Source organism: Opisthocomus hoazin, chromosome 9 (assembly GCF_030867145.1).
Source record: "Opisthocomus hoazin isolate bOpiHoa1 chromosome 9, bOpiHoa1.hap1, whole genome shotgun sequence".
Taxonomy (NCBI): domain Eukaryota; kingdom Metazoa; phylum Chordata; class Aves; order Opisthocomiformes; family Opisthocomidae; genus Opisthocomus; species Opisthocomus hoazin.
This window is the reverse complement of record NC_134422.1, coordinates 24,296,825-24,313,982: the sequence shown is the minus strand read 5'-3', so window position 1 is coordinate 24,313,982 and position 17,158 is coordinate 24,296,825. Positions and strand designations below refer to the sequence as shown.

General features: G+C 40.7%; 1 protein-coding gene across 2 annotated transcripts in view; it reads right to left on the bottom strand.

The window, feature by feature from the left end:
* The window catches only part of RAPGEF4 (Rap guanine nucleotide exchange factor 4), a 170,650-nt gene extending 153,735 nt beyond the window's left edge, over positions 1–16,915 (bottom strand). For both annotated transcript variants that reach the window (XM_075430945.1, XM_075430946.1), the window contains exons 1-3: positions 16,782–16,915; positions 3,271–3,413; positions 1,943–2,031 (exon numbers count right to left, since the gene is read on the bottom strand). In XM_075430945.1, the coding sequence (XP_075287060.1) occupies positions 1,943–2,031; positions 3,271–3,413; positions 16,782–16,846 (297 nt within the window). In that variant the 5' untranslated portion in view covers positions 16,847–16,915. The remainder of the gene's footprint in view (positions 1–1,942; positions 2,032–3,270; positions 3,414–16,781) is intronic.
* Between the last annotated feature and the right edge of the window lie 243 nt (positions 16,916–17,158).

Sequence of the window (17,158 nt, the reverse complement as noted above, 5' to 3'; positions counted from 1 at the left end):
CAGGGAGTGCTAGCAAGTACTTCAAGCTCAAGAATGACTAGCACCATGCCTGCCACAGTGCAGGCAAGACTGGAACAGGGCACCCAGGAGCTAAAGGCATGACAAGGAGCAGGACACCAAGGATGGCAAGGAAGGGCACGGTATAAACACCAAGCTGGAGCAAAACCAGAGAAAATATTGGACTCGAATACTACTTAGGAGTCCCCAGTCACCAAACTTATCCAGCACTGGAACGGCAAATGCATGAGCCACTGTCCTTTAGGCAGTCAGGCTGTATTTCATGGCAACTAGGCAGCGGTAAGAATTCAGTTCATTGTTCCTGTGAGATGGAAATGTGAGGTTAAGAAATAACTGCAGAATATAATTTCTAGAACTAGAACTAGAATTGTAGTTCTGTAGTTTCCTTCTGGCAGGAAAATGGAGTGAACCTGAATGAGCAGAAAAAAATATTTACTTTAGAGTTCTTAAAAGGCTGAAATGTTCCATCCTCCATCTAATGGAACAAATCAACACTCCAAAGAGATTCTTAATTTAACTTCCACATCCAGAACGCTTCTGTGGATATACTTCTTTCTAATTCAGTAAAGAGCGTTGGACCTTAACAACAGTGTGGTGCCATCTTTTGGCAGACACCGGAAAATATTCCTGATTGCTTTTAGACCTGCACAAAAAAGGGTCTCATAAGAGCCCAGTACTGTTTCAAATTGTGACAATACCAATGGCAGCCGGGCCACGCTGAGAATTGCTCAAATTAGGATAATTATACTCTCAATCAGTCTCTACTTAGTATAGTGAAGAGGCTGCTAAAAATAATGATAGAAGTTCCTTTAGTATCTATCATTTTAAAGTAAGAAGTATTAAAGACCCAGTGCTCATACACTGCTTTGACTTGCATTCTGACCCAATTTCACCGGTGATGCAAGGCTCAACAAAGTGAAAAATCCAATTTCTGCCATTCTGCTACTACACGCAAGAAACCTTAACCAATCAGCCAGACTTTGGGCAAAGAACACAACAACAACAACAACAGCAACATCCCCCAGCCCCCAGCCCCCAGCCCCCCCCCCCATTCTATATTCAGTCAAGATGGGAAAAGGGGTAGTGTTACACTTCAGTTTCTGGCTAGCTCATGTGAAGGCACAACGAGTCACATGTCAGAGGTAAAACCCCATGCTGAGCTACATGATGGGACAATCACAGATCTCAAACATGGGAGCAGGGAATGGGACATGATGCCTTCCCAGAAGACTCAGCTCACAGCAGGAAGTGTGTGACTAGTCAGCACGACATTAGATGACAAGGGTTGGAGACTCTCTCCAGGAGAAATATCTCATCCCTTTTTTTTTTTTCTTTACTCTAAAATTCCACTTTTAATTCCAGTAAATCCAGGAGTGCCAAGATACTGAGAAATCACTTGGAATTTGGAGGGAATTTTACTTGTTCTTCTATTTTTTAACACTGAATACGTTTTACCGGCAGGCTTTTGGTCTAACATGGCAGCAGTTCCAATACTCTTGCTATTACTACAATACTTTCCCATTCTTGCAGTGAAGATTGCAGCATGGTATTATCAGACTGCACTGTTGATGGGTTTGGTTTGAACTTTCTGAACAAGGACTGAATTAAAGTATTTCTAGGGAACAAACTAACACCTCTTAGATCTTTAGCTTAACTTCATACGGCACTATTAGAAAAGACAGAGTCTTGTTTCATATTAAAATGTAGACCACTTTTCAGAGCATTACGTTTTAGTTTTCTTGAAATCAATGGCATGATTTGCCTCCAGCGACAAAGGACAACTGACACTAAAGGAGACTCAAAGAAACATGCTTGTGACAAGACAAAGTATCTGTATGATACATGTCGTTGTTATCTACCTCAGCATGTCATACCCTTTCTTTGTACTACTGACTGGATGATTTCAACGGAAAATCTATTTTACCTGGTGGTTGCTTGTATCAGAAACCTTCACATCCAGTGATCCTGTCAGAACAGCATACCAGTTCGTCCCAATATCACCCTGACGGAATACTGGAAAGATGAAATCGTGTAAATAAGAGCTATCTTTTAAGTTTAGCAACATTAACAAACATTTCCCCTCATATTGCTTCCCTCATATTACTTTACTACTGTAGTCACTGCTGGTACTAAAGAATTTGCCGTATCAGACTACTTACTCACTATCACAATATTTTCAATGACACTGGAAAGTAAACTGGTTGATACACTGCAGAACCAATGAAAGCACATAGAACAGCTTCACTCTTCACCCGTTTGCTTCTCTTTTACTGCTTAGTTAATAAACAAAACAAACAAACAAACAAAAAGACTTTCTCAGTAATGACCCTTTGAAATTCAGAATCTTTCAATGCAGTCACAGCTCCCACTAACCTCAGTAAGAGTTATGGTTGAGAAACAACTGCAAGTCTTTGATGGTCAGGCATTCCAACTGTGTGATTACAGAGCACCAGAATTCCTATTACTCTACGCAAACACCAGTGCTGTGTGCCTAAAGCACGCCAGATTTACCTGAGGGGTACCTGAGACTCTACCAAACACCACAGGTCTGCATCAGCTATTCCCCTGGTACAGCTCTGGGAACTCACACACTCTCATCACAGGACTACCATCTATTTCCATCTCAGCTTCATCGACCAAGCACAGCTCTCCACCTTCAGCTGGCTGCCAGAGCAGGCACAGAGCCGGTGCACCCCACAGCAGTATGCAGCTCTGCAAAACTGTCTTTGTGTTATCCAGAGTGACTGCAAACCACATGCTATCAGCAATATGCCTAGGTGATACACTTTTGCCCCAACATTGCGGTCCGGTTAGACAGGGCTCTGAGCAATCTGATCTAATTGAAAATGTCCCTGCTCACTGCAGAGGGGTTGGACTAGATGATCTTTAAAGGTCCCTTCCAACCCAAACTATTCTGTGATTCGATAATCACAAAGTACCTACAAAAGAGATCAATAATACATTTACAGGGGAAGAATAAGGCTTAAGTGCAATGACTCACTTCTAATCTTTCAACAAAACAGTGGCAGAGTTCTAAATCCAGTAATGTGTGCCTTGTTACCATAGATTTACTACACACTGTGTTTGTAGAATAAGCAGCACTTTAGTCCTGCCTTCCCCTGTGACTACGACTGTAAACATTTTTATGTCCATTCCACTGATTGTGCTCTCTCATCCATCTCCTAGAGACAATCCCAGCCCAACCCCCAATTTTATCTACATAAAATAGACCAACATATGAAGCTATCGTACATGTGATTCCTTTTTCCAAATTTTCATAATATCCACAGAGACATATCTGCTGGAGAAGGTTTGGATGGAATTTCTCAAAAGCTTTCACTTCTTTCAGTCGTGTGAATATTATATCTACATCTTCACTGGAACGTTCCAAAGGCCTGCAAGAGAACGAAGGACAAAATTCTCAAGGGCTTTATCAGACAAACATCCCCACCTGCATGCAACAAACTTACAAATGTTTGCATTGAACATCACACTATAATACAAACCAATTAAAATGCACTTCACAGGTACATAATGAAACCCTTCCAAAACATCGTAACAACTGTCCATTATCAACTTCAGCATGATTGTTATCATTTCAACACAGGCAGTGTACAGGAGCCCCATTTAGGACAAAAGTCCTGCTGTAGCAATTACTGTAAGAGTAGGTATGATGACACAGTCCTTATCTTACAGAGCCTAGAATGATTCATAGTTTTAAGTTTGTAAAGGAACACAAATAAGCAGATGTCCAAACACAGAAGAGGTCTGTGGAATCAGTGCCCAAAACAGAAGCTCCCTAACTGGCTAAAAGAAGAGCTTTAGATACCAGCAGTAAGACACATATCCACATTTCTCTTCCACATTTTACTGTGTACAAAGTAAGTGCTCTGTTTTGTCTTCTCACTTGCGAGCAAGAAGACAACTTTAACAAGCACATTCTCTTTCACGTAGCTCCTGTCTCTTAATGTTGGACAAATTAAACACGCAGGCAAGAATCTTAACCCTTCATTGGGAAGGGCAAAGAGTTTTAATCCAAATATTTAAAATATATAACAGTATATATAACAGTAACACCTTTAAAAAAACCAAGATCTCCAGAAAAATAAAATTGTAGAACTCCCTCCAACAAAGTAGCATGTGGACCAGCAGGTTCAGAAAACTACTACATATTTATAGAACCAAAGTGAATTAGATCCATAACATACATTTTAAATGTGATTATCAAACATTATGAATCAGCAGGTAAGCCAACCACTAACTGACAGCATGAGAAAGAACCTTTCGTAACAGACTAAATGACTACCACTATGCACAAAAAGAAACATAGAACATTCCTAGGAGATCATGCTAGATCAGATGCAGAAATCATTTATGTATAAAGGGGTACCAGAAAGATAGACAACTGTCAGTGATCATTAGGCCTATCACTCACTCAAACGCTGCTAGTTAATTTTATTGACAAAAATGTTCTTTTAGCCAGTGGATGAGCTTCTAAATCAACAGAAGTCAGGTAGCTTACAATGAACAAAGACTAAGTTCACAAACACATATCTTTATCATCTTATTGTTACACCCACACTGTAAGCACTCCTTCCAACAGGATTTTTTTTTTAAATATCCCTCTTTGGAATCAAAGACTTCAGGGATCCAAGTCTCTGTCTCAGGTAAGAAGCCCAGATCCTACTCACATTGAATCTCTGTCTCTCATCTTTCTTATTAAATTAAGTCTGGGAGGGATTAAATCCCTACCCTCATTTACACTCCAACTTACCCTTATTAACTACAGGTAAGAATAATAACTCCCTGGTGTATACGTTTGTTTCTACATCACAGTGACATCCTCTTACTACTTTAAACCGCAACCAACTGCAACAGCTCCCTTTCGAAATATTTCAAGTAAGATTTTCACCCATTCCTTTTTCTAACCGCACTAGCTGACAGGTACTAGTAAGCACTCACTCTCTTGTCAAAGTCCTTTTAAGTAGAATAGGAGGTGCAGCTTGCAAACAGATTTAAAATCTGTTTATAAAAGATCCCTACCCAAACTACCTTAGCACTTGGAATGCTAACTCCCTTAATTTATAGACTCTCAAAATTAACAGCAAAACTCGACAAGGAAAAAAAGGGAGATGATTCTCAGAATAACCCCTTTTCCGAGAAAAACTCTGTCTGAGACTGTTTCACTCACACAGCTCCTCATACCTGACTCCATTCAAGTCCAAGAGTTCATTTGCATAGAATTGACCATGTGATCTCAGTGTTGAGTGGCTTTAACTGTTTTATGCAGTTGGACAGGTGAAAAGCAAACAGGGTTAGCAAACAGCACACATCAATTGTATAAACTTGACACACGCTGTTCTCTCAGTACTTTTTCTCAAACTGAGTGCAGAAATCTCTTCCACTTCTGGTCCTATCAAAAGGACAAGATTTGGGGGGATTTATTATTATCGTTTCATAGACTGTGTAGCTTTATTTCCGATAGTTGCTGAAGGCTCTAGAGACGGGGTTCCCATCTAGTTCAGAAGGTGAGAGCAGGGCAATGAGTGCCTTGTGTCAGGCAGATGAACTGCAGGAAAAGCTCCTTCTTCTGACAAAACTGCTTCATGATGCCAGTAAGGAATCCTTCCCATCATGGAAAGACAAGCATTCTCACAGGTAGCTGAGCCATGCTTTTCAGTTTTAAACATCAGCACATCAGTGAGAAACCAAAATCCGTATTTACTGGGAAAGACAAATTAAACTCATGTGTTCCTAGTGGCTTACTTCAGCAAGCAGCTGAGCTACTATTGTACTAGCAGCAATTACTTCCACTTGGAGTACACGAAGTGGGCATTTGAAATAGCATTTGAAACGGCGCATGCAAACATGCTCTAAAAAACCAGAGGAATCCAAACTTCTAAGTAACATGCATAGTAGCAACCTGAAAATTGTTATATTCCTTACAATGTTTCTTAATAACTCATTGCTGCAAGCCATTTGTTTCAGTAGCCTTTTTTCAAAATATACTGGGTTTAATATTACTGTGTGCAACTACATTTCCACAAATCTTTTTAGTGGGAGGACATGCGTTTTGATCCAGCACATTTGGAAATGATGCTAGAATTTGGGAGAGGCTTTCAGTGAACAATTTAACCATGAAGCTATCTTAGAAAAGGTACCTTCTCCTCCAGCTGTGTTGCACAAAGAAAAAAAAAATAAAGCAGCAGCCAGCATGGAAACCTGTAAGGAATCTTAACTGTACCCCAGAATAACAAGTTATTAATGATTCTCAAATGAGACACACAAACACCTAGTTTAAATTTTAGCTGTTTGGTTAAGATCATGATTAAGCATAAAAATGAATGAGGATCCAAGTTGTCTGACAACAAAATGCCTTTGGATTTGATCAGAGCTCCTGGGAAATGTCCTCAATGTTTAGGAGTAAGGAATTAACTAACACTAGGTTAGTGTTAACACTAGGTTAACTCAAGCTGAGGTGGCCCTTAGTCTTTACTGACACGGAATTTTGCCTGTGTAAAAACTCCAGATTCCAGTGTAACAGTAATAGTCGTAGCATTCAAACTCACTTCTGTTAAGTGCTTATATGTATAACAATGAGACTAGTTTTGAAAGGATAGTTTTACTTAGTGAGAGAGCATAGTGGGAATAATAAAATACCACGGTGCCAATTAACTGATTTTCCACATGCCTGCTAAACTCAAAGTTTGATCACCTTCTACAAATATCTTTTACTAAAATTATCATCATTGTAACTGTTGTCATCATCACGAAAATTAACATTAATGAATCTATTTATGATGGCAAATTTTGTTTTGTATTTCCTAAGTACAAGCTGCCTAGCATGGAACAACATCAGCACAGGACAACATAAATTTACTTCCTCACTGCAGCTATCTTACTAAATTGCTGTAAACTTGTCTTTTTTAAAGCATACTTTGGAATAATATTTGAACAGCTACTATTATAATACATTCCTTAGAACACTAACGATTAAACCTATTAATTAGAAAAGTACTGCTGAAGGCAGATGGAGAATTATTCAAGCTTTAATGTCAGTGTAGTCACACTGATAGCAGGCAGTGGTATTAATCCAGAAAGGAACCACTCCCCAAACCAGGGAGCGGGGCTGCAAAAGTCAACCCCCAGGAGATGAATCTCCCTCCACTCCCTACATGGCTCCAAAAGCCTCTGGAAAGGATTTTCCCGAGACCATACCAGAGCACCTGAAGTCACTCCTCTGTGATCACCACTGCTGCTCACTAGAGAGCAATCTCACTGAGCTTAGCCTCCCTCCCCTTGTCCTTCTCTTCTGTGACATTGATGCTGGCATGCTACTGAAGTGTCCTCTCACTGCTGATGCTACTGAGTTATAACCTGATCTGTGACCATAAGAAGTTAAAAAATGCATTTCAGTGAGACTTCAACTTCCACCAGATTTTCTGCTAAAGCTTCTGTCCTTTCACAAGCATGCTCCTGTTTGTGAAAGCTCTAGCCCAACGTATGGAATAGCACCATATATGAATCTAAATTGTGTATAGCTTTCTTAAATCAATTAAAATTCTTCAGCTCTCAACAGTTTGGTAGAGGTTCCAGCTAGAGTAGAAGCATTTTAAGGCAAGGCCATCCTTCTTCTAGAAAATCTATGACTCTGTCCAGTGAAGCATCCACTTCATAGACTGGCTCACCCAATTTAAAATAAAATTTAAGTAAAACAAACCATGGAAGTGTTATATTTGTCATCATCTTTTTTGCATAAAAAACCAGCTTCTTACTCCTTTTTCCCAGCTTTTCAGCATCTGCTGCTATATCTCCATTTCCTTTAAGTCTGCAGGGTACTAGCCCAGAGCGAACTTCAGCAGCTGCTGTAGCAACCACACTTCACTAACTGGCCCGCAACCACAACTGAGTAGGTATCATGCCATGACCATAGCAAATGCCAGGACAAAACCATGTGGGAGGAATGACTGATTTGGAAATGAAAACCTCACACTTAGTATCTCTTACCATGAAGGATAACATGGCTGACACTCCTACATTCCCCCTCCCCCCCCAATCTTCAATTTAATGATTGTCTCTAAATTTGTGTCTCAACAGAGTACGTCCCACTTCACTGTGGCCAAAGTGAGGTGGCCATTTCCAGTGTTGCAAAGCAGGGCTAGAAAATTATTAGGAAATGACAAAAAGCAAGAGCATTTAATTCATTTTCACTACCCTACAAGCCTTTCTGCTTTGTTTGACCACTGAATGCTTTATACAGCTCCTTATTTATATTACTAATTTGCCTCTTCAGAGCATAGTAAGTCTTATCTGGCAGCAACGTTTTCACCTAAGACATCATCTATCTTCTTCTGCTTCTTCAATATAACATCACAGCATACATATACAAGTGACAGCATCAATGCTAGTTATACATCTCTATTCAATTATGTCAATAAGGCTTCTTTAAAGGATGTTTTACTGCTGATTTATTTGGTTGTGAAGATTTCAGACATGTATTTTTATAGAGATAAAACAATTTTCTTGACAATGTCTGCTTGACTATCTGTAAAAGCAGATTATACAAAAACTTGCCAGAAGTGTATCTTCAAAAGGCTATTTCATATTTTTACGTGCAAACTATTCAAGCTCAAAGTTTAAATACAGACAGAGGATAATTGCTACAATTCTTCACATATACATTTGGGCAAATATTTCTGTTCATGTGTAGCATATATAGGTTTATAAAAGAAACTATTTTGATGGTGTTAAGATTAAATATTTGAATGTTTGTGTATGCTATAGAAGACTTACTAACCTAGAAGAAAGCAACAAGTTGGAGTTTTTTGTTTTGTTTTTATCAAGTTTATCTAACTATAACTTACTACTTTCTCTTCTACCATATGATCTGTCCTTTTTTTAGATTATTCCTCATAATTGGTTTGACACTTTCAAAAGCAAAACCAGAAGATACATAGTTTCACCTTATTTGCCAAGATGCCTCTAGAATTTTAAAATGTTTATTTCTACAACATCTGTTCAAAAATCTGAACTCTGCTCTAACTGAATGAAAATACTGAGGTCCTTTTCCTTCCCTTGCTCTTTTTAACTCTTTAAAAGGGCAATATTGCATTTCAGATAGCAGTGAACAGCCAATGAAGGATGAGCAAACACGATGCATTTCTTCCACTAGTGAGGCTGTTTGTATAAGACAGAGTATCACACTACATAGTAGACAAATAAAACTCATTCATCTCTGGATTAAAACGGAAGCACCTATTGAAAGATACAAAGGCAAACTCTATGAGTGGGTAGGCACCACTAACCACTACCATGGACCATTTTGTGAATTTTAATAGTATTTTAAAGCACATTCTGCTTTGAAACATGAGCAAGGAGAGAACAGCAAGGAATGCCATTGAAACCAGATCGTTCCTCTGTGCTACCTGTACTTCCTCCTACCCTTTCCTGACATACAGAAAAGCAAAGCAGTAGGATGCAGAATACTAGTACCAAGACACCATTAGCCCCTAGTAAGAGGACAACACTGAAGCACCCCTCTCCTCCAGGCAATGCTGTATGGCTCTCTGACTTTTAATTTCTCTCTGAGAAAGGAAAGTTTGAGAGGGATACCAGTGACCTATCAAAGCACTTTATACCTGTGGCAAGAGACGTAAGCACTAGATATAAATGAAGTTCCTTTTAATCTGAAATAATCTGTCCAGATATAAGGGTTTACTTCCATGGCGACAGAAGGCAATCAACTCTCCCCAAGAGCCACTTTGCACTTGTTACAGTAGTATTACCAAATTCATGTTTTCAAAATTCACATTTCAGCTCCTCTTTCCCTTGTCATAGGAAAAGCCTCATCATGAAGCTTTCCAATAATAATCAAGTTACAATTCTTTTCTTTTGATTTTTTATGAGACTTTGGGATTCCAGTTTTCACATTTCTTCTGACACACAGGAAATAAAATTTTATTTAAACCCTGTTCCCTAGGATTCTTATACATACAAATCATTCCAGACTTAAAAAGATGCAACGTAAGTAAAGCTGACGATACTTAATTTCCAATTAATTACTAGTGTCACCTACATTCAGAATCCCTGTGATAATCTCTCATGTCCTGCTATGCAAAGTGCAAGAAATGCTGTAGATAATCCTGATCTATGCAGGTACTGACTGACCAGCCAGTTAAATGCAGACCGACTGGCTGTCAGCTGCAGTCAAACAGAATTTGTAATATTTGAGTTCTGTCTTCCCCAGTGAGGGCCAAAAGAATGCAAGTAGGGGGACTCTACCTACACATTCATCTCATTGTTATATAACTCCATTATATTTGTGCCTTCAACTCAGTTTGGCCAATGCACTGAAAAATTATTTGAGGGTTACACAGAGCAATTCAGTGTGCTTCATTTCTTTACATACCCTGCTTTACAAATTATGCATCCTCCCAATAGGTCAATTTTTAGACCTGTATAAACAGTGGAATGGCAAAAGATGTATTGATTAAGCAATGATATTCATAAAGATTTATCTCAAATTAAAAATACACTACCTGAACAACAGAGCTATAATAGGAAACAAAACATCAAGTGAATTTTTTCACCTCCATATGCTTTTTAAAAATACAAAATACTTCAAGAGAAAAAATAAAATTACAAGAAAATTTTCTTCTTTCGTTTATGAAAATTTTTATGTATGGTGCATGCTTTGCAACCAAGGTGTGACTAAACCTTTTTGAATAAAGCCTCCAACTTTCATAAACATGAACTGGAGCTCAGGACAGTTAAAATTCCATTTGATAGAAGATGAAATTACATTAACCATTACTGTAGCTTCATAAGAAACATTAAAAGCACATTAATATGAAGACAGAGTCTGAGATACATTGCAAATGAAATTTATAATTGAACAATATGCAGAAGTGATGATATACTTTGATTCAAACTCTGGCCACTGCCATCCACCAATACACTATGCTAAATTCACCTTTACCCATTTAGGATCTGCATTGTTACAGCTAATGAAAATTTAAAACTTACAGCAACTATGAAATAACTTCTACAGATTAACATGGACGTACATTTTGACAACTACTGAATTCAAAGATGAAGTGGAAAGTCAGCTCAGAAAATATTCTTTGAGGATACTGATAAAAGCAGCAGTAGTAGTAAGTGATCACACCAAATATAGCACAGAAAATACTAACAGAACAAAGGAAGTATCACAAGAATTACGAGCTTGTTAAATGTAGCAAATTGTAAGATGCAGACAAAAACAGATGTCACACTGGATAAGAAAAATACCTGTGTTTGAAAAATATCTGGTGGCCACCGGACTTTGAGCACATGATTTCTATTAGCTAGTTTGTTGGTTTTTTACTCCCTTGCTGGAATACAAGTTTTTGTTATTAAAAAAAAAAATCTGCTCAGAATACAGGATTTTAGAGATCATATCCTAACAACATGCCAGAAATAACTCAGGCAATGACAATTCAGACATGTTTCTAGCATTACCTGGTAAAAGAGAAAACCCACTGTTGCACAAGCACCACACGAATCATGCGGCCACTTCACAAGACTACCAACTAAATTTGAACATGATACATCATGTCCGAACAGGCATATGCACATACCAGTTTGCTCTGGTGGGCCATGACAATGTTTACACACATGAATGCTAGGGCAATCACTTTTTCTTCCTCTTAATACGTGCCCGTAGAACAAGTGTGTAACTTACTGCAATCACATGTAACAAACGGAAGCTGAGACTAGAAACGCCTAAGCTCATGAGCAGAGAACACAACAGCATGAATTTGTTTAAAATACAACTCCTGCTCTCACTATGAGTTATTTTGAATTCATATATTCAATCAAATGCACAGACCTACAAGCTTATGGCAAGCTACATTAACAATTATTTTGGTCTCTCTGAGAAGATACGGAAAGAAAAAGAATTTTTTTCATTGTTCATCAAAGACTGCACCTTTGCACTGGACTACAAAATAAGCTGCATGATGCGGAAAGATAAATTTGTAATTATTCATCACTCTCAGAAGACTGCACCTTCGCATGAGTGCTAGAAAGCACTTAGGCTATGTCTATAGTGCTCCGTCTCTGAGCTTCCGCATCCATTGCAGTGCCTGCTGCTGATACATCTCCACGCAGACTTGATCCAAGCATACACCAGCTTAGCCATGTACTACATACAAAGAGAGAACATCAAGCACGCAGGCCAAGAGGAGCTGCAGTGTATGTCCATGATTTAGTTCAGATTCAAACCACGTGAAAAACGGTGGTGTAATTTCTATGAATTTGTTACAAATAAAAAGCATGGGTAGAAATTTAAAATATATAAAAGTCAGTGTATGTTTTACCAATCGCATAAAAATATTTTTTAAAAGTAAATAAAATAGCATCGTAAAGCAATTCTAAAATATTCACAATATTGCCTGATTACAAATCTATATCCCATTGTTTTTGATGTAATTGTAGGTTATCAAGAATTATAAGCATTTTCCATATTTCTTTTACAACAAGTCTTTCAGAATATCAGTTTTTCATTCTAGCATATCTGTATACTCCCAAGAGACCTGATGACTACTAAGCATATAGAAATAACTTAGATCTCAATAGAATTAACTAAAAAACAAATCCTGATTCAAATATGCTTCTGTTACATAGTTTCAGTCTGAATTTACATTCAAATATATGGGAGTTTGGCTTAAGGTACAGATCTGAGATATTACCCTGTATGTGTCATTTTGGTTTTGTTAGATGTAAATGATGGAAGTAAAAAGTCTAACAAAAATGATAAGGATATAAAAGCTCAGGAAGTAGAATATGTCCTTGAAACTCCCGTTCATATTTAAATAATTTATAAATAGCTGAGCAAAGATCATAATATTCTTAGCACAACAGGCTACCAAACTTACATGCTTTGCCCTGTGATCTGCTCCTCCAGTCTGCTAAGGCACTGAAGGTTATCACAGAATCATTAAGGTTGGAAAAGACCTCTAATATCATCAAGCAAAAGACCTCTAAGATCATTAAGTCCAACCATCCACCCAACACCACCATGCCTACTAAACCGTATCCTGAAGTGCCACATCTACTCATTTTTTGAACCCCTCCAGGGATGGTGACTCCACCACCTCCCTGGGCAGCCTGTTCCAATGCCTGACCGCTCTTTCAGTAAATAAATTTTTCCTAATATCTAATGTAAACCACCCCTGACCCATCCAAACCATGAGCAGCTACTTTCTCCAGGAGGATGCTGTGGGAAACAGTGTGAAAGGCCTTACTAAAGTCCAGGTTGGTAATATCCACAGCCTTTCCCTCATCCACTAGGCAGGTTACCAGGTCATAGAAGGAGATCAGGTTGGTCAAGCAGGAATTGTTATGTTGAATACAGAGAAAAACACAAGATGCCATAGACAGGTATGAAATCTTGCTATCTCTGACTGTTCTGAATGCTATACATCACTAAAAAGTTTGTATGTGAATCCAGTTCAAACACTTATCTGAATCCATAACTGTGATCAGGTCCAGAGAAATAAGTTATGTAAAAAACACTTCGTCTACCATTCAGTAAAGATGTGTCAACATGGAAATTTCCTGATTAGATAGTCTTTGGTGTGAAAGAAACCATGAGAGCAGAGAAGACATTGTTCCTGAGCTAATTATACATATTTGCATAAATCAGCAACTTTCTTTTAATTATGTGCAGATTGGACATACAGAAAAATGCTAAGATGGTAGGCATGCTTCTGCTCCCAAAGAAATCAGTGGTAAGGCAACTATTTATTTCAAAGATAAAAGGACTGGTTTCCGCAAGAGAAAAATCATTTACATCTCCAGGTACAACCAGGATGTAGTTGCTCACTGCTGATACTCTCTCTCTACTGCAAAAATAAAATATTCTTGATAGAGCATAGTGTTCTGAACTTTTCCGCTCCTGTTTTCCTTACCGTTGCACATGTGACTTTATATACAAATACAGTCCTGCATATTCGATTTTTAAGTGCTGATCTTTGGCTTTCGTGGCTAGTAACCACACATGGAAGCTGCACAGTCAAAGCATTGGTGGTCCTAGCCCACATGACCCTACACAGTAATAATGTTTCTCCTGAAACATTTTGGTGGTTCTTCCTTTTTATATGTGCTCTCGTTTTACATGTTATTAGTTCTAGTTTGATACGTGACGTGGCAGAAAACACGAAGAACGTACACAAAATACATCATTTCTGTACATGATGTATTTTGTTATTTCCATTTAGAGTTAAAATCTCCTTTTTTTAAAGAATGAAGATGGATAATCCACATTACACGCCATTTTAATTGTCTTTGCTGAGGCTCACCTAAAAATCTAAAGCATACCAGTTTTAGAACTGGCTTCCTCCTGAAAATATAAATATATTCATTAACTAAAACATAGTTAAACTATCCTTAGTATTTAATAAAAACATATGGTATCCTACAGAGAATTGGCTCATTAAATGATCCTATATTTACAGAATCCACATCTGAGTTAGAAAATGCTGTAAGATTTTTTTAAAAGGCTTAAAAGACACACAAATTACATAGTAATTCAAACAAGTACACTGATAGATCATCTACAGAAAAGAAATACACTCTAGAAATACAAGTGTGTAAATTAATTGAAAATGCTTTATCTAATAGTACTTAGATTCCTATAGTACTTTTCCAACATAGCTTTAACTATATTTTTTTAAATGGAAAAGTAGAACAAAATGGGCAAGTGAATTTCCTGTGATCACAAAGCAAAGCATGGCAGACACCAGAAAAAAACCTACAATCTCTCATGTCCTGGGTTTGTCCTACATCCAGATTGCCTTCTGGAAAAGAAGGATAATAATATATAATCATTCAGGGCACTTGGAACTGATTCTTTCCACTCAACAAATCCATGCTACTAACTTACTCCCAGGTAACAAAAAGGGAAGAAAAAGTTTCATCTTAATAGCTCTAACGAAATTCCCATTATAAAAATGGTCAGCACATAATTTTTATATTACTATAACGCCAGAGATTTCTAAATGAAATGCCTCACGTGTTTCCTAAAAACATCATTCACTCCCCAAGGCTATGCACCTCATTAAGCACGAATCCCTGAACAATTTAGATCTCACAATGTACTGCATTTAAGAAACCTGAGAAATGACAGGATCACGTATTTAAAAGTACTAGGGCTCACACTCTGCTTCTTCACACCTGCTCAATGTCAGTTTATAGAGTGGACAATCAGACCCTCTGCTTCACTTCGGTTTTCATATCCTAGGTTACCAACACCAGTTCTGCTGGTAATTACATTTATAGTACTTTCAACATTTATACACATTATTTAACCTCTGAGAGGTTAGTCTTTAGTCATGTGTTACAGAGAGGGATCAGTATTTGTGGTAGGTGTCCAGACCAAAAGTTTCATTAGCTTCTTAGTTTGCTGCCCAGTCTGTTCAGCAAAGCCTAATTAGAGGTGCAGTCCTACAACACTAGGAGGTTACTAGGAAATGGCAGAAATCATGAGAAGAGGAAGGTTCCTTCCGTGTGCTCAAAGGCTTCTCTCCACAGCACAGCCCCAAATGGCATCTGTCAAAAGCTGGCTAACGACGCTCAGTAAACCGCTATATGCCGTGTACGTGAACCCTCTCAGACAGCTTTATTTGAACCATATAGCTTATCTATGGTCTAAATTTTTGTTAATGATTTTCTTAGGCTACTGGAGACACAGTGAGCGTTCAGAAACCGAATGACTTCACTTCTGAACTAACACAGTAAGTGTCGAAGGCAGGAGCACAGCAAAGGGCCTTCAAACCACCCACCATGCGACCCGACACTCAGACTCACTTTCTGCTGCAACATCCAGGCAAAGCGCTCCAAACAATTTCTTTTTTAAAAAACATAAATAAATAATTTGCCTGTATTTTCAGAAGTGAGTACACCAGCTCTGCGCACAGGTTTGCCAGCCGTAACTCCCCCACGCACGGCGCGGGCCGCCCGCCTGTACCTGACCCGCCAGGCCGGGGGACAGCCGCAGGCCCCTGGGAGCCGCAACAGGGAGAAGCAGCTGTCGCCAACCAAGGAAGGAAGCCTCTGCTGGCCTCTTTCGGGGCAGACATTTTTTCTCACACCCCCTCCGGCCAACAGTCCTGCACCTGCTCGCGCCACGAAGCGCTCCGAGGCGAGGGTCTGCCCTTTCCCTCCCGACCTGCGAGGCTGCTGGGTCGGGGGCTGGGGAGGGGGGGCGGGGTGCTGAGGCGAGACGCGGGGCTGTGAGGCGAGGCGAGGCGAAGTGGGGGCCGGTGTGGTGAGCTGAGCCCAGGCGAGGCGGGGCGGGGGGTCGCGCAGAGGCGAGGGGGAGGGCGGAGTGGGGCGCGAACGCCGCGGGCGGCAGGTCTGCCATGGCGGGCACGGCGGGTCCCTGCCCGGCAGCTCCAGGCCCCCCGGCCGCGGCGCGCCCCCCCCGGAGCTCCCCCTCCTCCACCACGTGCAGCGTTTTCCGGGCTGCGGAGCCCGGCGGCGAGCGGCTGTCCCGGTGGGCACTGCCCGTCCCCATCGCTGCCTCATCATGTGCCGCCGCCCCGGCAACGCTTCCCCCGGGCATTTTGCTTCCCACCGGCACGCTCCTTATGTAAGGCAGGATCTGATGGGGAGCGGGGGGGAGTGAGCGCGCACACACACACACGTACATGCAGGCAGGGGGCAGGTTACACGCACACACATCCATCCCTCCCCAGCCGCTCCTGTGAAGATGCCGATACCTTTTATCCAGGCAAGCGATCCACTCGCCGGAGGATGAGGAATGGGAGGTGTGAGCGGCGACCATGTTGGACAGGGATCAGGTCGCCGCGCACCCGGCTGGCAGCGGCTCCCCCCGCCCGCTCGCCGGTCGGTCGCTCCGTCCTCCCTCCTTCCCTCCCTCCCTCCGCGCACGGCGCGATGGGCTCGCCCGGGCCCCCGCGGCAGCCCGTCCTGCCCGCCGCCGGCAGCGGGCTGCGGGTCTCCGTGGCAGCCGCCCGCCTCGGCCCGCGGCCGCGCTGGCACCCGGCGCCGCTTGGGCAGCCCGTCCGCCCGGCCGGGAGCAGCGCCCGGCCCGGCCGCCCCGCCGCCGGCAGGTAGCGGCCCGGGGAGGGGCGAG